This window comes from Macrobrachium nipponense, chromosome 2 (assembly GCF_015104395.2).
Source record: "Macrobrachium nipponense isolate FS-2020 chromosome 2, ASM1510439v2, whole genome shotgun sequence".
Taxonomy (NCBI): Eukaryota; Metazoa; Arthropoda; class Malacostraca; order Decapoda; family Palaemonidae; genus Macrobrachium; species Macrobrachium nipponense.
The window spans coordinates 102751821-102778179 of NC_087201.1; the positions used below are offsets into that span (position 1 = coordinate 102751821).

General features: G+C 37.4%; 1 protein-coding gene across 1 annotated transcript in view; it reads right to left on the reverse strand.

The window, feature by feature from the left end:
- LOC135221261 (general transcription factor IIH subunit 2-like) overlaps positions 1 to 26359 on the reverse strand; it is a 54343-nt gene that overhangs the window by 14832 nt on the left and 13152 nt on the right. The window contains exons 5-6 of the mRNA XM_064259077.1: positions 1374 to 1469; positions 822 to 985 (exon numbers count right to left, since the gene is read on the reverse strand). Of these exons, the coding sequence (XP_064115147.1) occupies positions 822 to 985; positions 1374 to 1469 (260 nt within the window). The remainder of the gene's footprint in view (positions 1 to 821; positions 986 to 1373; positions 1470 to 26359) is intronic.

Below are 26359 nucleotides of genomic sequence, written 5' to 3' on the forward strand. Positions count from 1 at the left end.
ATATACAGATACAGTGTTCCCCCCCGTATTCGTGGGATGCGTACCAGACCCCCCCGTGAATAGTTAGAATAATGCGAAATGTTTGGAACCCCTGTAAAAGCGCTAAAACAGCCTATTTCGTTAGTTAAAACTTAAGAAAAACCACTAAAAATTTTCATACTGGTTTTTTTTTTTTTAATTTTTTTTAAGTTTTTATTTTATCAAAAAGTGCATTTTATAATGAAATGATCACAAAAAACCAGGAATTTGTGGATATTTCTCATAGAAAAATACCGCGAATGCGCGAATTTTCCGCGAATAATGCGGGGGGGAAACGTTCCCGAGAGAAATCCGGTGAATGTGTGAGTCGCGAATCCGGAGAAGAACGAATACGGGGGGTCCACTGTACACTGTATTTCATGACAGATATAATGATAATTATTGAAGTGCAACTATACCACTGATGCCTATTCCTAGACTCTTAAAACAGAGCCCAAAGGAACTGACATGTGCATGGGGAAAACTGGAGCAAAACAAAGTTAAAAAATTAACACAACTAAAAAAGCAATACAATTGGAGCTGAAGGGATACTGCAAAATACTTTAGTACGTCCTAGTGTATGAGAAGTCACACTGTAGGAAATGAGCCTCACAGGAAAAGGCTTACGTAGACCTTATGATTTTATAAGGCAAATGGAACTCCCATAAATGTGATGTCAAACAAAAGAGCTCATACAATATTAACTACAAATACATGATACAATCAGATTCAATACTATGCCTAAACTGTAGGCTTATTATATATGCTTTACAATAAACATATGCAAAATCAATATAACTCACCTATATGACCGTGCAAGATGTGGAGCAGTCACAAGCATGAGACCACAAACTCTGCATTCAGCTGGCAGATCGCAATATTTAGCAGTGCACTGAGGGCAATAGTAACCCCTGGTGTTAAGGGCTGGAAGATCATCTAAATGGACTATAAAAAAAAAACTGTTTCTCTTTAATTAAAAGTGAAAAATATTTCAACTTGATAATGAACACCAGCAATGACAAAAGACTAACACAGAAGACAAAATCTGTAGTTGAATCTAGGCTAATTCTCCAGTCAGCATAAAACTAATGGTATAAAAAAAACATACATACTATCTCAGGTAAAAACCAATATCACATTGTCTACATTTTGTTGTATGAAAGAAACATAGAGAAAATTCAAATTACAATTAAATATTACTTACCACATGCAAAGGGCTGCTTTGGCATCAATGTTAACCTGATGAGGAAAGCAACTTTGATAAGTGTGTGATCCATCTTGACGGACGCAGCAGGAGGCTTCCAGGTGTTCATTAATTAGTTCTTTGAGATGAACATCATTCATAGAAAACTGACATTGGATCCTCCTGTCTCTTGGCTAATTTCTTTACATACATGGAGCTCTGCTGTAAGGCCAATGACAGACACTCGAACATTAGCCTCCTTGACTTTCTGTTTAATTGTGAGAAAAGAAAAGTACAGTAATGTGTATACATTAGAATAATGCAGATATATTTAGTAAAGAAGAAAATAAGGCAAGGTCATTGAATGAATAAGGGAGACATACATACATACATACATATATATATATATATATATATATATATATATATATATATATATATATATATATATATATATATATATATATAGGCAGTCCCCGGGTTATGACGGGGGTTCCGTTCTTGAGACGCATCGTAAGCTGAAAATCGTCGTAAGCCAGAACATCATCAAAAATACTAAAAAAACCTTACTTTTAATGTTTTGTGTGCATTCAAAACTATGTAAACTGCATTCTTATTGCATTTTTAATCAAAAAAACCTTTAAATATTGATTACTTTGCATTTTTGGTATTATATTTCATCTGCCAGACCAGCGTTTGTAGGCGTCGTAACCCTGGAACATGCGTCGTAACCGTGGAAATAATTTCTGATGAATATAATTGAAAAGCGTCGTAACCTCGGAACGTCATAAGCCGAGACCGTCGTAACCCAGGGACTGCCTGGGCGGTCCCCAGGTTACGACGAGGGTTCCGTTCTTAAGACGCGTCGTAACCCGAAAATCGTCGTAAGCCAGAACGACGTTCTTGAAAACATGTCCACAGGGAAAATTTCACTACTAATTTGTAATTTTTCTTAGGGCTGTATCTCTAAAATTATCACTAATTTACTTTTTTCATGTGCAACACTGTGTAGTATTCACAAATTACTGTATATTTTCATTAAAATACAAGAGAGAGAGAGAGAGAGAGAGAAAGAGAGAGAGAGAGAGAGAAGAGAGAGGAGATGAGAGAGAGAGAGAGAGAGAGAGAGAGAGAGAGAGAAATAACTCCTTACGTCTGTTGGCAACTTTTTCCCCCTCCCTTAAATACATATATTTCTCCAGAGAAGAGAGAAAGAGAGGACTGTGCAATTATGTTTGCAGTCTATCAATTCTTGCTGAGAGCGAGAGAGATAAAAGGAAGAAATAGAAACACCAAATGTATGACAAATATCTTGAGAGAGAGAGAGAGAGAGAGAGAGAGAAGAGGAGGAGAGAGAGAGAGAGTTGTCCTTACAGTATTTAAAGAGAGAAACTGGAAATGATTATTATATTTAAAATACTCAGATATGAATTTTGTACGTACTTAGTTAATAAGTATTATTATTGGAAAATATTAATGATAAACTTATTACATACATGTCCATGAAAATGATCTCAATCATCAGTAAGAGAGAGAGAGAGAGAGAGGAGAGAGAGAGAGAGAGAGAGAGAGAGAGAATTACATAAAACCATTAATTCGTTGACCATTGTTATGGCATTAAGCTCCGAGTGTCACTCGAATTGAGTTAGGGATATTGATACAGACAAAGGGAAGAATTTTCTTTTGAAATTAGTTATGTATTATTACTACCTTCTCATTATTATTATTATTATTATTATTTGAAAATATAATAAACACATGCATCTACCATAAAAAATTCTCTCATTCTAGTAAGAAAGAGGAATTATCCTTACAATTGTGAAATGGAAAGGTAATTTTCATCTCTTTAAATACGACCATTATGAATTTTGTAATTAAAGTTTTATTATTATTATTATTATTATTATTATTATTATTAAATAACTGAAATTATCAATAAACATTTTACATACTAGTACCATAAAAATTCTTTCATCTCGGTAAAAGAGAGAGAGAGAGAGAGAGAGAGAGAGTGTTTATCTCTCTCTGTTCTCTCAAAAAATACTTATAACGCTTCCAGTGAAAGAGAGGGAGTGAGTTACCACTATGACACATTATTATCTTGTGTGGCAAAAGAGAGAGAGAGAGAGAGAGAGAGAAGAGAGAGAGAGAGAGAGAGAGAGAGAGAGAGAGAGAGAGAGTTAACCTTAATTAAAAGTGACATGGATAGATTAGTACGTATTGTATTTCTTTAAAATACTACTCATATATGAATTTTGTAATACAGTTATTACTATTATTATTACTATTTGATAGTATTAAAAACAAATAGTACAAGTACATAAAAAAATCTCGAGTCTCAGTAATGAGAGAGAGAGAGAGAGAGAGAGAGAGATGAGAGAGAGAGAGAGAGAGAAAAGAGAGAGAGAGAGAGAGAGAGGGGGAAAAATTCAGGACCACGTCATTGCAACACTGCAGCATTTCCCCCTCCTGGCTGTCACAGAAACTTGATATATCTGACAGTTTTAGTACCTGGATCTCGAGGAAAAGGTTACAGAGAAGACTGGGATTTCCTTCATTCTTCCATAATTTTTTAAATATAAGCTAAAATCTTACTAATTCACTATGGTTTTTTCTTTAATCGAATTGAAGATATTATTGCTGTAAATTAATATTAATATTTGAAAATAGTAAATAATTTATTTATCATACAAAAAAAACATACATAAACTTTGTAACCTTACAAAACCTTACATCTTGTTCGGGTTGCCCCAGGTCCCTCAGTGTGAGGACCTCTAATGTCTACCAGAGAGTGCTAGTACATCTTCCGGTATATTTGCATCTTCCAATCTTGGATGGTCTGGGATGCAGCTTAGTATTGTCAAGCTTATTCTTAAACACATCTAACGACTCACTCCTGATATATTCCTCAGATGAGCTGGCAAACGCATTGAATAGACGCTGCATTATCGATGCTGGTGCGTAGTGGATTAACTGTCCTGTGTGCTTTCCTTATTTTTCCTGGTATAGTTTTGGGCACTATTAATCTACCTCTGCTTGCTCTTTCTGATATTTTTAGTTCCATGATATTTTATGCTATTCCTTCTATCTGGTTTCCATGCCTGAATATCATGTAGCGTTTCTTGCTCCTTTCTAGACATATAATTTTAAGGATTTGTTAGTCTTTCCCAGTAGTCAAGGTCTTTAACTTCTTCTATTCTAGTTGTAAAAGGGACCTTTTTGTACACTCTCTATTTGTGCAATATCCTTTGATAGTGTGGGTACCATATCATATTGCAATATTCAAGTGGACTACGAACATATGTTTTATAAAGCAATAATCATGTGTTCAGCTTTTCTGTTTTGAAGTGCCGTAACAACATTCCCCATTTTTGCCTTACATTTTTGCCAACAGAATTGCTATTTGATCATTGCATAACATGTTCCTATTGCATTATCACACCAAGGTCTTTAACTGCTTCCTAATTTGTGATTGTCTCATTATTAGGTCCCCTATATACATATAGCGTTTCTTTCTCTGTCTCCATAATTTATTGGATTCAAATTTATCAGAGTTAAATACCATCCTATTTACCTCTGCCCAATCATATACTTTGTTAAGGTCTCTTTGTAGAGCGTTCCTATCTTCATCACAAGTAATTTCTCTACTTATCTTGTGTCATCTGCGAAACTACTCACTACGAATCCTTAACATTACTGTCTATGTCTTCAATCATAATAACAAAAAACAGTATTGCAGCTAACACGTACCTTGCGGCACACCAGATATACCTTGGCTTCATCCAATTTCTCGTCGTTTGCAATAACTATCTGTTTCTGTTGTGTAAAAATTCTTTTAACCATCTTCCTACTTTATCCACGATATTGTGTTTTCTAATTTTCTTCGCTAATATATTATGGTCTACTTTGTCAAAAGCTTTTGCAAAGTCTAAATAAACCACATCTGTTTCATTTGTTTCCGCTTTTCATATTTTGAATATGTTGCTCACGGTGGACTAACAGTTGGGTTTGTGTGCTTTTTCCGGGTACGAAACCATGTTGTCCTTTATTAAACAAATTATTTTTTATTAAATGTTTCATAATATTTTTCTTCATTACCCTTTCATACACTTTCATAATATGTGATGTTAGACTCACAGGCCTATAATTACTTGCCTCTAGTCTTGATCCACTTTTGAAAGTAGGGGTAATATATGCTAATTTGTGCTCATCATAAATCTTGCCTGTATCTACACTTGTCTTAATAATATTGCAAGTGGCTTTGCGATAGAATGAACTACTTTCTTTAACAAAATAGCAGGCACTCCATCAGCCCTGCAGCAGCTCCATTTTTAATTTCATTAATAGCCTGCACAATATCAGCTTCATAATATCTATGTCAGCTAAATATTCACTATTTTCATCCCTTACTTCTATATCATTATCTTCATTATCTATTCTAGGGGTGAATTCTCTCTTATATCGTTCTGCCAATATGTTGCAAATTTCCTTTTTTTCATTCGTTAATCTCCCTTCAATTCTTACAGGGCCTATTTCTATTCTTCTTTTATCATCTTCTTCGCATATGAGTATAATAGTTTGGGATTTGCTTGATATTTAATAGGGTTTTTTCTTCCAAGTCCCGTTTTTCATTTTCTTTTGATTGTATAATCTTTTTGTTCTGCATTTCTATCTTACTTTTTAGTTCTATAACTTTCCATGCATTTTTTTCTTTTGCAAGACCTTTTTTCCACTTTCTGATTTTCTGGAACAAGATCCCTCTGTCTCTTGGTATGCATGACTGATGTTTACTTTTCTTCTTCGGTATATATTTATCCACTATTTTCTCTAATATTTTATATAATATCTCCGTATTTACCTTTATGTCATCACTTACGAAAATGTTATCCCAATCTTTGTTTAATTCTCATTTATTTCTGACCATTTTATATTTTACTTAGAAGTTGTATTTTCCATATCCTTCCCACTTTTTCATTTCTTGCTTATCTCTGTTTTCACTTGCTTTGGAATGGACTGTTAATTCTATGATATTATGGTCTGAAATACTCGCATTATAAACTATTATTTCTTTAACATAATTCATCTCGTTCACAAATACTAGGTCTAAAGTATTTTCCTTTCTTGTTGGCAGGTGATTTATTTGTTGAATGTTGTATTCTAGTAGAGAGAGAGAGAGAGAGAGAGAGAGAGAGAGAGAGAGAAGAGAGAGAGAGAGAGAGAGAGAGAGAGAGAATTATTATTTTTATGGAGATACCGAGTTACTGACAGCTATAATGAAACATTACCCAAGGTAATATTAAAACAGAAGAATTCTAAAAAATACATACGTACTTGTTGGCTTCATGATCGCAGTCTGATTTATTTTATATTTTATGAAATGTATTTAGTCATGAAAATAAACATCAAAATACACTAATTAGTGATTATTTTCGTTGGAAAATACAAAGAGAGAGAGAGAAAAACTGTGCTAAACTATAAAGGATTCTTATCATAGTATATATCTATATATATATATATAGATATATATATATTATATATATATATATATATCTATATATATATATCTATATATATATATATATATCTATATATATATAGATATAGTAATATATATATATATATATACAGTGGACCCCCCGTACTTGCGTTCTCCAGATTCACGGACTCACATTCGCGGATTTCTCTGGGGAACATTTCCCTGCATTTATTCGCGGAAAATTTGCGCATTCGCGGGTATTTTTCTATGATAAATATCCTCAAATTCATGGGTTTTTTTTTTGAAATTCCATCATTAAAATGCACTTTTTGTGATAAAACTATTAAAAAACCAAGTATGAAAATTTTTAGTGGGTTTTTCTTGAGTTTTAACTAACAAAATAGGCTGTTTTTAGCATTTGCGGATTCTAACTATTCACGGGGGGTCTGGTACGCATCCCCCGCGAATACGGGGGGAACCACTGTATATATATATATATACAGTGGTCCCCCGTATTCGCGGGAGATGCGTCCACCACCCCCCCGACCCCCCCGTGAATAGTTAGAATCCGCGAATGTTGGAAACCCCTATAAAAAGGCTAAAAACAGCCTATTTTGTTAGTTAAAACTTAAGAAAAACCACTAAAAATTTTCATACTTGGTTTTTTTAATAGTTTTATCACAAAAAGTGCATTTTATGATGAATTGATAACAAAAACCAGCAATTTGGTGGATACTTCTCATAGAAAAAATACCGCGAATGCGCGAATTTCCGCGAATAATGTAGGGAAACGTTCCCGAGAGAAATCCGCGAATGTGTGAGTCCGCGAATCCGGAGAACGCTAAGGAGAACGCGAATACGGGGGGGGGGTCCACTGTATATATATATATATATATTATATCTATATATATCATATCTATCTATATATATATATATTATATATATATATGTATATATATACAGGCGGCCCGCGGTTAACGGCGCAATCACTCAACGGCGAATCGGTTTACGGCGGTCGTCAAAAATATTCATTAAAAAAATAAGGCATTTTAAAGGTATCTTTACGGCACAAATTTCAGTTAACAGCGCCGCTAGCGCCGTTGTCTAACGAGTTCATACATATGTAGAAATGCCGTTCAGACCATAAAGGTTATGCAAATTATATTAACAAATTTTATGGAGAGTTATTACGTAGGTATTAGGGTAAAATATATGCCTCTGACGCTGTTCTATGCCGAAAATATCGAGTTACATAAGTGCAAATTAGTTCATGCTTTTGTTTAAAATGTGTGTGAAAATGTATTATGTGAAAGGCATTTTTATTTCTGTACAGAAATATGATACAAAGGCAGCTTTTGAAACTGCCCTTCACGATACCGAATACGATGTTTTTTTCATGTTCTTTCTTTGTAAGCCGCGCCTGCCGCTCTTCCGAAATATCGATTTAAAAAAAGTGCAAATTAACGATCGATGTGTCGATTTTATAAATGGTTTATGCTTTTTATGTTTAAAATGTGTATTGAAAATGTATTACGAATATGGGTATTTTTATTTCTGTGCAGAAATATGATAAAAGGCAGCTTTTTGAAACTCCCCTTCAAGTTATCGACTGCGATGTGTTTTTCAAGTTCGTTCTTGTATGCCGCGGCGGCATACAAGAATGAACTTGAAAAACACATCGTAGTCGATAACTTGAAGGGGAAGTTTCAAAAGCTGCTTTTTATCATATTTCGGCACAGAAATAAAAATATCCTAGCCTATTCGTAATACATTTTCATACACATTTTAAACATAAAAGCATAAACATTTATAAAATCGACACATCGATCGCTATTTGCACTTTTTTTGCCGCCGTCTGCCGCTCTTCCAAAAATTATAGTTAAAAAAAAGAAAAAAAAAAAGCGCAAATTTAGCGATCGATGTGTCGATTTTTCAAATGTTTATGCTTTTATGTTTAAAATGTGTATGAAAATATATTGCGTAAAGGTATTTTCATTTTTGTACAGAAATAAGATACAAATTAAGGCAGCCTTTGTAACTACGCTCCACGTTGTCAGGGGATGGTTTTTCATGTTCGTTCTTGTCCGCCAGTTCCGAAAAATGCATTGTGTTATTTTATTAATTATGCATCTTTTCCATAAACCCTTTAAAAAGTTATAACATTATTTCACTGTATCCAAGAATATTGTATGTATTCTCATATTATTGTATTTTAAAATACTACGGCAAACTTAAGCCCGTATTCCGCGGAGCGGCCAATGTTGTGGTTTGAAATCAGCTGATGAATACGAGTCTGTTTCACCATAACGCAATTCTGAGCGAATGCTCTTGCTTCTAGTTAGCATAAACGAATATCTAGATACTTGACTTATATGAGACAAAGTTATTTTTCCTTATACAGCGTGTTTTAAGATGGAATATTGTTTATGAATATGTCTCGTTGTGAATGTGAACTACTATTTTTTTTGTTAACAGATTACGTTGGCGGCATCATGTTTATTGCGTAAAAAATTAAGTGATTCCGTTCGCAATACGTAATCCTTTATATCATCGTAATACGAACTTTACGTTATTTATCTTATATCGGCGTGAAACCAACAGTAAAATGTGTTCTTTCAACACAGTAGTTTTTATTAAAATTATTTTATCCCAATTTTATCTATGGTTGTGTGTGATGGCAGACGTTTACTGCAGTTTTTATCCTTGTTGCCGATGTACGATATAGTCATTAGCAGCTTGAACAGTTTTCTCAGCTTCAGTCATAATTAGGTTTAATTTAACGGTATATTTGCCCGATTGATCTTTAATCTATATTGATCTCTGATCTTAGCGAATAAAGTTATTACATTAAGATATCTCTGTTCTATTCTATACATAACGCCATTTATAACAAATACGGTAATGTTGCACTGTAGTACGATGATCGAAATACAAGCCTAAACAGATGTATCCAGTTCGGTGTACTTAGAAAAAAAAAAAAAGAAAAAAAAAAGTCGTTTTCTCGTTCGGTTGTTTCATGGTTGTACACGTTCACGCAACGAGTATAACGTTAAAACCATACTTTCATCATCTCTTTTGCTGTTATTGAACTTATGTAACTAGAAGATGGATAAAGTTAGGCCATTGTAATTTGATCTCTCATAAAAATCGAACTATCGTAAGACTAATGATCGTAACCTGAACACTACAGCTACTGTACACTGTATAAACTTTATTATATCTTTACATACTCTAGACACCCACATGTACTGTACAGTAAATTCTATAGTACTATACTAGTATAGATAATTTTACTTATTGTGCCGTTGTGGGATTACGGCCCCTTTGACTGGTCCTTTACAGCTAGAATAGAAGAAGTTAAGGACCTAGACTACTGGGAAAGACTACAATTCTTAAAATTATATAGTCTAGAAAGGAGAAGAGAACGCTACATGATAATTCAGGCATGGAAACAGATAGAAGGAATAGCAGAAAATATCATGGAACTAAAAATATCAGAAAGAGCAAGCAGAGGTAGATTAATAGTGCCAAAACTATACCAGGAAAAATAAGGAAAGCACACAGGACATTAATCCACTACGCACCAGCATCGATAATGCAGCGTCTATTCAATGCGTTGCCAGCTCATCTGAGGAATATATCAGGAGTGAGCGTAGATGTGTTTAAGAATAAGCTCGACAAATATCTAAAACTGCATCCCAGACCATCCAAGATTGGAAGATGCAAAATATACCGGAAGATGTACTAACAACTCTCTGGTAGACATTAGAGTGCCTCACACTGAGGGACCTGGGGCAACCCGAACAAGATGTAAGGTCTGTAAAGGTCTGTAGAGTTTTGAAAGAAGGTGTGCGGCGGCCGTAGGCTTTAAAAATCGCTCAGCGTCGAAAATCGCTTGCGTCGGTGGCCAGGAACGGAACCCCTGCCGCTAACCGAGGGCCGCCTGTATATATATACAGGCGGTCCCCGGGTTACGACGGTTTCCGGCTTACGACGTTCCGAGGTTACGACGCTTTTTCTTAAATATTCAATGGAAAAATCCGTCCTGGGTTACGACGCTTGTTCGAGGTTACGACGCTGACGCTTCCGACGCTCCCGAGTTAAACGACGCTTTTAAAAAACGATACTATGATAAAAATCCTTTATAGTTTAGCACAGTATATTAATAAAAATAAGTTTTCTGGTTAGATTACAACAAAAATTTTGAGATTATGATGATTTTCGACACTTTTTATGTTGTATTTTTCTATGTTTTTTAGTGACGCCTCATATGCGGAACTAGTTTCCGAGCGAATGAATACATACTAGTTTACATATAACAGTCCAAAAGCGCAAATAATGAAAAAATCATTGCTTGTTTCCAGTAATAATAACAAAACGAAGTTTCTGGTTAGATTACAACGCAAATTCCAAGTATCCAAAGAGAGACATTATCCAGTAATTTGATCAGGAGAGAGAGAGAGAGAGAGAGAGAGAGAGAGAGAGAGAGAGAGAGAGAGAGAGAGAGAGAGAGAGAGAGAGAGAGAGAGTCTTCCGACGCTCCGAGTTAACGACGCTTTTAAAAAACGCATACTATGATAAAAATCCTTTATAGTTTAGCACAGTATATTAATAAAATAAGTTTCTGGTTAGATTACAACAAAAATTTTGAGATTATGATGATTTTCGACACTTTTTATGTTGTATTTTTCTATGTTTTTTAGTGACGCCTCCATATGCGGAACTAGTTTCCGAGCGAATGAATACATACTAGTTTACATATAACAGTCCAAAGCGCAAATAATGAAAAAATCATTGCTTGTTTCCAGTAATAATAAACAAAACGAAGTTTCTGGTTAGATTACAACGCAAATTCCAAGTATCAGAGAGACATATCCAGTAATTTGATCAGAGAGAGAGAGAGAGAGAGAGAGAGAGAGAGAGAGAGAGAGAGAGAGGACCTTACCTTACCTTACAGACCTTACATCTTGTTCGGGTTGCCCCAGGTCCCTCAGTGTGAGGCACCTCTAATGTCTACCAGAGAGTTGCTAGTACATCTTCCGGTATATTTTGCATCTTCCAATCTTGGATGGTCTGGGATGCAGTTTAGATATTTGTCGAGCTTATTCTTAAACACATCTACGCTCACTCCTGATATATTCCTCAGATGAGCTGGCAACGCATTGAATAGACGCTGCATTATCGATGCTGGTGCGTAGTGGATTAATGTCTGTGTGCTTTCCTTATTTTTCCTGGTATAGTTTTGGGCACTATTAATCTACCTCTGCTTGCTCTTTCTGATATTTTTTAGTTCCATGATATTTTCTGCTATTCCTTCTATCTGTTTCCATGCCTGAATTATCATGTAGCGTTCTCTTCTCCTTTCTAGACTATATAATTTTAAGAATTTGTAGTCTTTCCCAGTAGTCTAGGTCCTTAACTTCTTCTATTCTAGCTGTAAAGGACCTTTGTACACTCTCTATTTGTGCAATATCCTTTTTGATAGTGTGGGTACCATATCATATTGCAATATTCAAGTGGACTACGAAATATGTGTTTTTATAAAGCATAATCATGTGTTCAGCTTTTCTTGTTTTGAAGTGCCGTAACAACATTCCCATTTTTGCTTTACATTTTGCCAACAGAGTTGCTATTTGATTCATTGCATAACATGTTCCTATTCATCATCACACCAAGGTCTTTAACTGCTTCTTATTTGTGATGGTCTCATTATTAGGTCCCTTATATGCATATAGCTTTCTTTCTCTGTCTCCATATTTATTGATTCAAATTTATCAGAGTTAAATACCATCCTATTTACCTCTGCCCAATCATATACTTTGTTAAGGTCTCTTTGTAGAGCGTTCCTATCTTCATCACAAGTAATTTCTCTACTTATTCTTGTGTCATCTGCGAAACTACTCACTACCGAATCCTTAACATTATTGTCTAGTCTTCAATCATAATAACAAACAGTATTGCAGCTAACACCGTACCTTGCGGCACACCGGATATTACCTGGCTTCATCCGATTTCTCGTCGTTTGCAATAACTATCTGTTTTCTGTTGTGTAAAAAATTCTTTTAACCATCTTCCTACTTTATCCACGATATTGTGTTTTCTAATTTTCTTCGCCAATATATTATGGTCTACTTTATCAAAAAGCTTTTGCAAAGTCTAAATAAACCACATCTGTTTCATTTCCGCTTTTCATATTTTTGAATATGTTTTCACGGTGGACTAACAGTTGGGTTTGTGTACTTTTTCCGGGTACGAAACCATGTTGTCCTTTATTAAACAAATTATTTTTATTAAAATGTTTCATAATATTTTTCTTCATTACCCTTTCATACACTTTCATAATATGTGATGTTAGACTCACAGGCCTATAATTACTTGCCTCTAGTCTTGATCCCACTTTTGAAAGTAGGGGTAATATATGCTAATTTGTGCTCATCATATATCTTGCCTGTATCTACACTTTGTCTTAATAATATTGCAAGTGGCTTTGCGATAGAATGAACTACTTTCTTTAACAAAATAGCAGGAATTCCATCAGCCCTGCAGCAGCTCCATTTTTAATTTCATTAATAGCTGCACAATATCAGCTTCATTAATATCTATGTCAGCTAAATATTCACTATTTTCATCCCTTACTTCTATATCATTATCTTCATTATCTATTCTAGGGTGAATTCTCTCTTATATCGTTCTGCCAGTATGTTGCAAAATTTCCTTTTTTCATTCGTTAATCTCCCCTTCAATTCTCAGAGGGCCTATTTCTATTCTTCTTTTTATTCATCTTCTTCGCATATGAGTATAATAGTTTGGGGTTTTGCTTGATATTTAATAGGGTTTTTTCTTCCAAGTCCCGTTTTTCATTTTCTTTTGATTGTATAATCTTTTGTTCTGCATTTTCTATCTTACTTTTTAGTTCTATAACTTTCCATGCATTTTTTTCTTTTGCAAGACCTTTTTTCCACTTTCTGATTTTCTGGAACAAGATCCTTCTGTCTCTTGGTATGCATGAATGATGTTTACTTTTCTTCTTCGGTATATATTTTTCCACTATTATCTCCAATATTTTATATAATATCTCCGTATTTACCCTTATGTCATCACTTACAAAAATGTTATCCCAATCTTTGTTTAATTCTTCATTAATTTCTGACCATTTTATATTTTTACTGTAGAAGTTGTATTTTCCATATCCTTCCCACTTTTTCATTTCTTGCTTATCTCTATTTTTCACTTGCTTTGGAATGAAACTGTTAATTCTATGACATTATGGTCTGAAATACTCGCATTATAAACTATTATTTCTTTAACATAATTTCCCATCTCGTTCACAAATACTAGGTCTAAAAGTATTTTCCTTTCTTGTTGCAGGTGATTTATTTGTTGAATGTTGTATTCTAGTAGCATATCTAATAGCTTTTCAAATTGCCTCTTATCTTCTGCCACTACTATTACTCTCTTTTTATATGTATAAGTACAACCACAATCTCCTATTCGTTCTTTCATTCTACGAAAGGAAAGTTGAAGTCACCAGATAGGAGAATAGTCCAGCCTTGTGATTTCTACATATATCTATCCAATTTTCAATTATTAAGTCAAACTCTCTAGTATTAGGAGGTCTATATATTACTATGTTCATCAATTTTTCAGATTCAAATTCTACCGGCTATTAGTTCACATTCTGAGTTACTATATTTCTCATATTTTTACCTTGTTTTTTGTCTTTCCCATATATTGCGGTTCCCCCTTGATTCCTATTTTTTCTATCTGATCTATAAGTTTGGAACCCTTTATTTGATCATCATTCCCAGTCTCTTGGGAATACCAGGTTTCACTTATATTCATTATATCTATTTTCTTTTCATTTTGGGTTAGTTCTTCTAAGTACTCTATTTTTCTTTTTGAGTTACTCGTAACTAAACCCTGCGCATTCATCACTATGATGGTTTGGTCGTGTTTTTTCTCCTTCATTTAATACTGATAGTAATAAGGATTTTTCCCATGTCTCAATTTTCCTGTTCTGGTATGCTTGTTCTTTTTTTTTCATTTCCAGAAATTCTGACATTAAAAAAATCCAACTTTTCATAATATTTGATCTTCCTTCATCATAATTATTAATTTTGTGTCTGAATCTGCAATCTCCGTCCTTCTGCAATATCCTCTTGCATAATAAATACAGTATTATCTCTTGAGTAGAATTTCGGAGCTGATGCTTTGAATTTTTTGCTGACACCTCTGAGAGAGAGAGAGAGAGAGAGAAGAGAGAGAGAGAGAGAGAGAGAAGAGAGAGAGAGAGAGGAGAGGCGTCTTCCGACGAACTCCGAGTTAAGGACAGAGAAGTGTTCGTTTCGCGTTAAACGGCCTCTGACTCATGCCAGTAAATGTTTTGTTGATTACTAATAATATAAGCCATATTTAAAGATACGTTCACTTTAATTAGTCTATATGATACGTAAATAGTAATCAACTGTTCTTGTAGCCCTCAATATTTGGCAAAATCGAAGTATCCAAAAGAGAGACATTATCCAGTACGTAATTTGATCAGAGAGAGAGAGAGAGAGAAGAGAGAGAGAGAGAGAGAGAGAGAGAGAGAGGAGAGAGAGAGAGAGAGAGAGAGAGACGCTTTGGCAACAATGGTCTCGGGGTTTTTATAGCTTCCTTCTGCTTGATGATCGTGATATTGTAGAAGGATTTCGACCATACTCGTTGCCAAATCGACGATACGAACGCCACGTTCATGCTTTGCTATAATTTCATGTTTTGCTTCCATCGAAATCATTTTCTTGGGTTTTTTTCTTATCACCTGCTTTGTCTTTAGCTTTGAGACCCATGGTTAATAATAAAATAGACAAAATAACACGAAAAATAGGCGCAAATACAACGAACTAAACAACGACGTGTTAACATGCAGCACCAACAAACAAACAGACTGAACGCCATTTATCGGTCGCCTATACAACTAACACTCATCGCAAAATCGTATCTCAAATATTTCGTTGTATATCAAAGCTGTATTTTCGCAAATTTTCTGTTATATCTCAAAACATTCGTATATTAGGGCAATCGTATGTCAAGTTTCCATTGTAATTTGATCAGAGAGAGAGAGAGAGAGAGAGAGAGAGAGAGAGAGAGAGAGAGAGAGAGAGATAGAGAGAGAGAGAGAGAGAGAGAGACGCTTGGCAACAATGGTCTCGGGGATTGACGTAACGTTTATTTTCTGAACAGATAGGACAGAGAAGTGTTCGTTTCATTAAACGGCCTCTGACTCATGGCAGGAAATGTTTTGTTGACTAATATATAAGCCTATTTAAAGATACAATTTACTTTAATTAGTCTATATGATACGTAAATAGTAATCAGCTGTTCTTGTAGCCCTCAAGATTTTGCAAAATCACTCCAGGTGTACATAAAAACACTTCAAAGAATGTAGTGTCACCAGAGGATTACAATAGTTTTTTACCTTCAAGAACCAGCATTCTTTTATGAAAATAACTCCAGGTTGTACATAAAACTACAGGAAATCACAGAACTGTAGTGAACCAAAGGATACAAGTAAGGTTTTATAACTTTTTATTAGTTTAAGACATATTTCCCAAGCGTCGTTCCGGCTTACGACGATTTTCGGCTTACGACGCGTCTCAGAACGGAACCCCCGTCGTAACCCGGGGACTGCCTGTATATATATATATATATATATATATATATATATATTAGATTTATGAAGGGAAGGGGAATAACAGATGGTATATTTTGTCTGAGGCAACTAATGGAGAAATTCAGGGAAAGGCAAAGGGACCTACATATGGTATTCATTGACCTTGATAAGGCTTATGACCGAGTCCCTAGACAAGAGGTATGGAGGAGTCTGAGGGAGAAGATGGTGCCAGAGAAGTATGTGCGATTGATAGAAGAGATGTACCAAAATGTATTTACCAAAGTGAGGAGCAGTGTTGGGGAGACAGAGGGTTTTGAGGTGGGAGTAGGATTACACCAGGGGTCGGCTCTGAGCCCATTTATCTTAACCAATAGTGATGGATGTTATAATAGAGGAAGTAAGGGAGACAGTACCATGGGGAACATATTGTATGCAGATGATATTGTTCTGTGTGCAGAGAGCAGGGAAGATCTGGAAGTGAAATTGGAAAGATGGAGACAAGTACTGGAGGACAGAGGAATGAAAATAAGTAGATCTAAGACAGAATACATGTGTACCACCACTGAGGGGGATGATAGAAAAAGTTCAAATAAAGAGAGTTGATAAATTTTAAGTATTTGGGATCTTTTGTTAACGCTGGAGGAAGTATGGAAGAAGAAGTAAAACATCGGGTACAGGCAGGCTGGAACAACTGGAGAGCAGCCTCTGGAGTTCTTTGTTACAAAAGAGTACCGCTTGGAGGTTAAAAGGAAAATTTCACAAGACGTTGGTAAGAACAGCAATGCTGTATGGTACGGAAACAGCAAGCATGAGAAAAACAGAGCAGAAGAAGATGGATGTGGCAGAAATGAGAATGCTCAGGTGGATGTCTGGGGTGACAAGAGAGGATTGGATCAGAAATGACTACATAAGGGGGTCGACTAAGGTGGTGGAAGTATCAAAGAAAGTGCAGGCGGGGAGGATGAGATGGTATGGACACCTGTTGAGGAGAGGTGAGGACCTCGCTGGGAGACATACTATGGGGATGGAGGTTCAAGGAAGAAGAAGAAGAGGGAGACCAAGAAAGAGATGGAAGGACTGTGTGAGAGGAGACTTGCATGAGAAGGGAATTGATGAGGCAGAAGCGCAGGATAGAAATAGATGGAAACGGCTCATCCGAAACAGTGACCCCATATAAAAATGGGAACAAGCTGGGAAGAAGAAGATATATATATATACAGTGGACCCGCCGTATTCGCGTTCTCCGGATTCGCGGACTCGCACATTCGCGGATTTCTCTCGGGAATGTTTCCCTGCATTATTCGCGGAAAATTCGCGCATTCGCGGTATTTTTCTATGAGAAATATCCACAAATTCCTGGTTTTTGTTACCAATTTCATCATAAAATGCACTTTTTGTGATAAAAACTATTAAAAAAACCAAGTATGAAAATTTTTAGTGTTGGTTTTTCTTAAGTTATAACTAACAAAATAGGCTGTTTTTAGCGTTTTTATAGGGGTTCCAAACATTCGCGGGGGGGTCTTGTACACATCCCCCGCGAATACGGGGGGACCACTGTGTGTGTATATATATATATATATATATATATATATATTATATATCTATCATATAATTAATATCTAAATATATTATATAAATATATATATAATTATATTATATAGATAAGAATATAATATATATAATAATATAATATAATATATATTATATATATATATATATATAATAATTATATATATATATATCTATATATATTAATATTATATATATATATATATAGATATATATATATTATATTATTATATAATATATATATATTTATATATTATATATATTTATCTTATATATATCTATATATATATATATTATATATATATAATATATATATATATATATATAATATAATATCTATAATTATATATATATATATCTATATATATATATATATATATATATATATATTCTCTATATTATATCTATATATATATATATCTTTATTATATATATATCTATATATATATCTATATATATATACTTATTTATTATATATATATATATCCTATATATATTATCTATATCTATATATATTATATCTAATATCTATATATAATATATCTATATATATAATATATATCTATAAATATATATATATATATATATATATATTATATATATATATATATATAGATATATATATGCAGTGCATCCTGTACTTACGGCAGAGGATCCGTTCCAGCACCACGTTGTAAGTTGATTTCTGCCATAAGTTGGTTTTTCACCATTAGCAGCACTTAACCATGCTGAAACTTGATGTTGCATCAAGTTACAGCGCAACAAGCGGTTAACCCTTTAACGCCGATTGGACGTATTAAACGTCGACGAAAATTGTCTGTCAGGTGTTGAACGGACGTATGGTACATCGACAAAAAAAGTTTTTTTTAAAATTCGCGGAAAAATAGTTATAGGCCTACTAGGCGAAAACTTTTGAATCACGCACCTTGGGGGATGCTGGGAGCTCACGGATCAATGCGTTGTTTTGTTTACAATCGTTACCCAGGCCCGCAAGTGCGAATTTCTTTCTTCTAAAAAACATCAGCGACACATCTCAGAAATTATTTCGTCACATTGACATAATTTTTGCACCATTTCATATTAGCCGTTACATGGAGTATTATATATGAAAATGTGTGCAATTTCATATAGAATACAACTAAAACCAACCCATGGTTGTAGCTTTTATCAGTTTTGAAATATTTTCATATAAATAATGATAAGTGCCAAAATTTCAACCTTCAGTCAACTTTGACTCTACCGAAATGGTCGAAAAACGCAATTGTAAGCTAAAACTCTTATATTCTAGTAATATTCAACCATTTACCTTTATTTTCCAACAAATTGGAAGTCTCTAGCACAATATTTTGATTTATGGTGAATTTATGAAAAAACTTTTTCCTTATGTCCGCGCGGTAACTTCTGAAAAAAATCAGAAATTTTTTCGTCTGATTGTCGTAATGTTTGCACCGTTTTAAATTAGCCGTTACATAAAGTTTTATATATGAAAATGAGTGCAATTTTATGTAGAATACAACAAATAACAACCCATGGTTGTAGCTTTTATCAGTTTTGAAATATTTTCATATAAATAACGATAAGTGCCAAAATATCAACCTTGGGTCAACTTTGACTCTACAAAATGGTTGAAAAATGCAATTGTAAGCTAAAACTATTACATTCTAGTAATATTCAACCATTTACCTTTATTTTCCAACAAATTGGAAGTCTCTAGCATAATATTTCGATTTATGGTGAATCTATGAAAAAAAAAAAACATTTTCCTTATGTCCGCACGGTAACTTCTGAAAAAAATCAGAAATTTTTTCGTCTGATTGTCGTAATGTTTGCACCATTTTAAATTAGCCGTTACATAAAGTTTTATATATGAAAATGAGCGCAATTGCATGTAGAATACAACAACAAACAACCCATGGTTGTAGCTTTTATAAGTTTTGAATATTTTCATATAAATAACGATAAGTGCCAAAATTTCAACCTTTGGTCAACTTTGACTCGACCGAAATGGTAAAAAAACGCAATTGTAAGCTAAAACTATTACATTCTAGTAATATTCAATCATTTACCCCTTTATTTTGCAACAAATTGGAAGTCTCTAGCACAATATTTCGATTTATGGTGAATTTATGAAAAAAACTTTTTCCTTACGTCCGCGTGGTAACTCTTCCGAAAAAATCATAATTTTTTTCGTCCGATTGTCGTAATGATTGCACCATTTTAAATTAGCCGTTACATAAAGTTTTATATATGAAAATGTACGCAATTTCATGTAGAATACAACAATAAACTTCTGGTACTTGGCGCCCGGACGGCGCTGTCTGCGTACGACATTTTTTCCTGTCCTGGCTGTCCGCCTTGTCCAGGTTGTCCGTATCTGGCGCTTGGCGCCTGGTCGTAGCTGTCTGCATACTATAATTCTGCCTGTCCGGGCTGTCCGGGTCTGGCGGCTGGTGTCTGGTTGGCGATGTCCATGTAGGACACTTTTTCCTGTCCGAGTCGTCCACTTCTGGCTGGATCTGTTCGACTCGGACACTCGTTGTCATTGTCCGTATCTGACGTCCCTAGCCTATGAGTTTCCGTCCGTTCTTCCGTTATCGTCTCTGTTCTCGGACGAGAAGTAGAGGAGAGGAGCCTGGAGTCCGAACGCCTACCGGACGAGATCTCTTAACAGGAAGAAAAGTCTTCTCTCCTAGGAGGGTCTTTTCTTAATACTCCTACTAATGAAGATATCTGTTCCTGCATTTTAAGTAGGATATCTGTCACTGTTTGTTCCTTTTCCTTATCAGGAATAGGAGAATGCGCCCTGGAAGGCGTAGGTGATCGTGATCTTAGAGCAGGAGAATTCCATGTCCTCTTGGCTCTTTTCCTCTCGCAGGGAGAATCCTCCGGGAAGCGTTCCGGGCTCGAGTCCAGCGTAGGCGCTTTCCAACTCCTTTTGATCGGACGCGATAGTTCGTTGGAAGTCCATCCACTTCTGCGGGGAGAAGAATCGGATGACGAGAAGCACTCTTTTAGGATGCCTTTCCAATGGCGATCCTTGGCAGTCTGGGACGCTACAGATTCTGCCAAGGGGACGCCTGAACGTGAGGATTCTCCATAACCTTTGTACGGCTGTCGACATTCCTTCTCCTCTGGGCCTGGGAGCTTGGAAGAGGTCTAGGCCTGGGACAGAGCCAATCAGACGCACCCTCCACTACACTGGGGACACTTACGTCACTTTCCACAGTCTTACCTTGAAGAGCTTGCATTTTAAGCTCCAACCTTCTTGATGCGGTCTTCAGATTTGCAATCTCCGTAGCAGAATTTGCATTATCTGCTACGGGAGAGGGTGATACTGCATGTGAGGAAGCAATTAATTGGGGGTTAGTTATACTAACTGGCTCGTTAGAGTGAGATCTACTCAAGCTTCTAGAGGCAGCTTTTCTAACCCTATCTCTCTCTAGTTTCCTTAAGTAGGAATTTAGAGTCTTCCATTCTTCCTCATTCATATTCACGCATTCATTGCAAGTGTTATTTCTAGAGCATTCATTCCCCCTACACCTCTTGCATACATTGTGAGGATCTAACGACACTTTTGGTAGTCTCACCAAACCACCCTCATTCACACATCTTCTAACTTCGCAGCTAGAGTCAGACATTTTGAGCACAATCCGAAGCAAAATAAAAAAAACAGTCCACAAAAGCGTATGCCAAACCACAGATCCAAATACGTCACCAAAAAGACAGTCCAGAAGATCAACGGCGATGAAAATACGAAAATCAAGTCAGGAGGTACCAACAACGATGTTGTAGGCACCGGCGACAAAGAAAATCTGATTAGAAAAAAGGAATGGTTCCTATTCCTGCCACCCAGCGGCAGGGCGGTAGATCACCTGACCTACCTGTAGCGTGCGAAATTCGAATTTCTGTCGGGAACGACGGAGTCTATAGTTAAGTAGTATATATCTGACAGGGAAGTTGAATGTACAAAAATATAAATTAGTTACAAATTTGGTATTTGTTCATATACGGAACAAACCTTCGGTCTTAACATTAGGATAGACTTACTTATTGGAGGGAGGTAAGTCTACAACTGACTGGGAGTTTGCCACCTTATCCATTTCCGAATATATTAGGGAAATTCTAAGAGAATGGACAATGAACCTAGAACCAAAGATATAAGCGAATCTATTGGTTTTCCTCACTGGGTGTTGATACCATTCTATGGTTTACTCTTGTCCCTTGTAACTGGATCCACCCTCACCCCTCTCTTCCCTATTATCTAGAGGGGTGTGTTGCTACTGAAAAGTATATCATAACCTAAGATAGCTTCACAGTATGGCTGACCACCTCACCTGCATCTAGTCTGTTCCAGCATATGACGGTACCCTCCTTCATATTCCCCGTAGTTAAAGGAGTAGGAAGAAAGTAGTAAAGAAAAAAGACCAGTCATCCCATTCATTCTACTCTCATACCTTCATCTTAGACTAGACGCAAACTGACCCGCTAGGGGTACTGGATGAGCTATATCACTTGTTGGGCCGCCACCACTGGACCCAAGGAAAAAGTGTCCAAGGATCTATGGGCAACGTCTTTCAAATAAAATGAGGTGAAAGTTGTTTGGCGTTTCCACACACCAGCTTTCAGAATTCTCTCCACAGACATGTTCTTCTTAAATGCCAAAGAAGCACTCAAGCCCCTGATGTCATGAGCTCTAGCTCCCACCTGGCTATTTGACCCACTGTCTTCTGTCATATAAGCATTTCTTATCGTCTCCCTTAGCCAAAACGATATTGTATTCCTGGACACTTCCTTCTTGTTCCGTCCTGTACTTACGAACAACCTCCGGCACCCTGGCCTGAGGTGCCTTGTCCTTCTTAAGTACTCCCTTAGTGCCCTGACGGGGCACAGAAGCATCTCATCTTTGTCATTGTCGACAAAGTCTGCCAAGGAAGGTATGGCAAAGGAGTCGAATCTGCCGTCCACTATTGTTGGGTTTTGGGTCTTGGCTACGAATTCTGGAACAAACTCAAATACCATTGACCTCCAACCTCTTGAGTGCTTTATGAGATATGACAGGCCATGTAGCTCCCCCACCCTTTTGGTTGAAGCCAGGGCCAATAAGAAGACTGTCTTCAGGGTCAGGCTCCTATCCGTGGACTGCCTTAGTAGTTCGTAGGGGGGTTTTGTCAGACTGCTCAGTTCCATGGTCAGATCCCAACCTGGGGCTTTTAGTTCCTTTGGTGGACATGACTGTTCAAAACTCCTCATCAGCATGGCCAACTCCCATGAAGACGAAATGTCCACCCCTTTCATTCGTAAGACTAAGGCTAGAGCAGCCCTGTACCCCTTCACTGCAGATACAGACATATGCTTTTCTGTTCTGAGATATATCAGAAAGTCTGCTAACTGCTGAATAGTGGTACCGAGTGGAGACAAGTTCCCTCTACGACACCAATCACAGTATGCTGACCACTTTCCTTGGTATACTGTCGCAGATGATTTTCTGATGTTTCCAACCCTCTGAGTTGCTGCTTTCTGCAAAAACTCGCTCGGAGGAGATACTTGACAGTCTCCACCCGTGAAGCGATAGGGACCTTCACCGACTGGTGGACCTACTCCATGTGCGGCTGACACAGTAGGTTGCTCCATGGGGGTAACTCTCTCGGCACATCTATTAGGAGTTCCAGTAGGTCTGGAAACCACTCTGCCTTCGGCCATAACGGAGCTACCAGGGTCATCTTGAGGTTCTGAGACCACATTACCCTGTTCAGAACCTGACGGATTAGACAAAATGGAGGAAATGCGTACACGTCCAGATTGTCCCAAGGGTGTTGTAGCGCATCTTCTGCTACTGCCTCTGCGTCTGGGACTACCGAACAATACACTTCCTTGGTATACTGTCGCAGATGATTTTCTGATGTTTCCAACCCTCTGAGTTGCTGCTTTCTGCAAAAACCCTCTCGCTCGGAGGAGATACTTGACAGTCTCCACCCGTGAAGCGATAGGGACTTCACCGACTGGTGGTACCTCTCCATGTGCGGCTGACACAGTAGGTTGCTCCATGGGGGTAACTCTCTCGGCACATCTATTAGGAGTTCCAGTAGGTCTGGAAACCACTCTGCCTCGGCCATAACGGAGCTACCAGGGTCATCTTGAGGTTCTGAGACCGCATTACCCTGTTCAGAACCTGACGGATTAGAACAACAATGGAATTGGAGGAAATGCGTACACGTCCAGATTGTCCCAAGGGTGTTGTAGCGCATCTTCTGCTACTGCCTCTGCGTCTGGGACTACCGAACAATACACTTCCAAGTTTTTGTTGTACCTGGTTGCAAATAGGTCTATGATCGGTCCTTCCCACAACATGAGCATCCTGTCCACTACCTGTTGGTGCAAGGACCACTCTGTTCCCAGAATCTGATCCCTGCGGCTCAACTTGTCGGCCACTATGTTTCTTTTTCCCGGAATATACTTGGCCCTGATGTCTACCAGGTTCTCTACAGCCCACTGATGAAGTTGAACTGTCATCACATGTAACTGCTGAAAAACTAGGCCTCCTTGTTTGTTTATATAAGCTACTACTGTGGTGTTGTCTGACATCAATACCACTGAGTATCCCTTTACTCTCTCCCTGAATTCCTGTAGAGCTAGAAATGCTGCTTTTAACTCCAGCACGTTTATATGGAGTTCTCTGTCCTTGCAACTCCATTTTGCTGACACCATCAACTCCTCCATATGGGCTCCCCAGCCTTCTAGTGACGCATCCGAGAACAGCAAGAGGTCTGGAGAGGGTTGTTGAAGGGGGACACCACTGTCATACTGTCGTCGTTCACCCACCACAGCAAGTCTTTCCTCACTTCTGCCGACAAGGGAATTTGCTCGTACGGGTGATCTACTATTGGTGACCAAAACTCCTTCATCCTCCATAGTAGAGCCCGAAGGTGTAGCCTTCCTTGTGGTACTAGCTTCTCCAGGGAGGTTAGGATTCCCAGTACCAACTGCCACTGCCTTGCTGGCTGTGTTTGTTTTCCCAGAAAGGCATTCACCACTTGTTTGCATTTCTCTATTCTTTGGTCTGTCGGGAATACTTTGGCTTTTGTTGTGTCTATAACCATTCCCAGATACTCCAAACGTTGACTTGGATCCAACTGCGACTTCTCCTGATTTATCACAATACCTAGGCTGTGACAAAGCTGCAGGAGGGTCGCCCTGTCCCTGAGTAATTTCTCTCTGGACTTCGCTATCACCAGCCAATCGTCCAGATATCTTATTAGCCTGATCCCCTGAGCATGCGCCCACGTCGACACGAGAGTGAACACTCTTGTAAAAACTTGAGGAGACGTTGTCAATCCGAAGCACAGGACCTTGAATTCGAAAGCTTTCCCTACAAGACTGAAGCGGAGAAATTTCCTTGAAGACTGATGGACTGGTATCTGAAAGTATGCGTCCTTCAGATCGACTGTCAGCATAAAGTCCCCGATCCTGACTGCTTGTAGAACCGTTTTCGGGGTTTCCATTTTGAAACTGGTTTTCCTTATAATTATACAGATTCAGAGTTGACAGGTCTATTACTGTCCTCCACTCCCCGTTGGCTTTGGGTACCAGGAAAATCCTGCTGTAGAAGCCTTTTGACGGACTGCATACTTGTTCCACAGCTCCTTTTTCCGTCATCTTCTTCACTTCGTCTTGCAGAATAATGGCCTTCTGAGATTCGTGAGCATAAGCGAAGTGGGGTAATGGCTGTTCTGTCAGGGGCGGGGTTACCTCGAATGGAATCAAATACCCGATCCTGAGAACATCCACCACCCACTGCTCTGCCCCCAGTTCCTGCCACACCTTCCAGTGATTTGCCTGGCAACCCACCACTGGTGTGGCCGAGTGATGAGAGGCGCCCATCCTATCTTCTTGAGCCTCTCCCTCTTCCCCTACTCCCCCTTCCTCTGTTGTTTCTATTTTGAAAGAAAAGAAAGGGCCCGATGAGTTAGCCTCTTTGGGGAAGAGGGTCTTGTGGCTCTATTGGGGATGTTATTTGTTCTCTGTTCTTCTTCCGAGATATTTGCTGTTGTCTCACCTCCAAAGGAGTAGCTTGACTGTTAGACGTTTTCCTAACTGCCTGCTGCACCAACATATCGTTAGTGTCCATCCTTCTTCTATCTATCGCCTCTTCCAGTATGACCTCTGGCAACAGCAGTTGCGACTCCAAGATATGACAATTTGTCGAAAATTGCATTTTTCCTAACTATACAAACCTGAGGTCCTTTAACAATAGGAAGGTAACTAGCGGCAGCTGGGACGGTCGTAAGCTTCGAACAAGGGGAGAACGGTAGTTAACTGCTTGTCCGATCGTGGCGCGCGCGCCCGCGCCCGAGAGGTGAAGAATCACTTTTGCTTTAGGCCCATGCAAAAAGTTGCAGAGTGAGGGGTGGCATGAGGTGGGACTATATGTAAAGGACCTCAGGTTTGTATAGTTAGGAAAAAT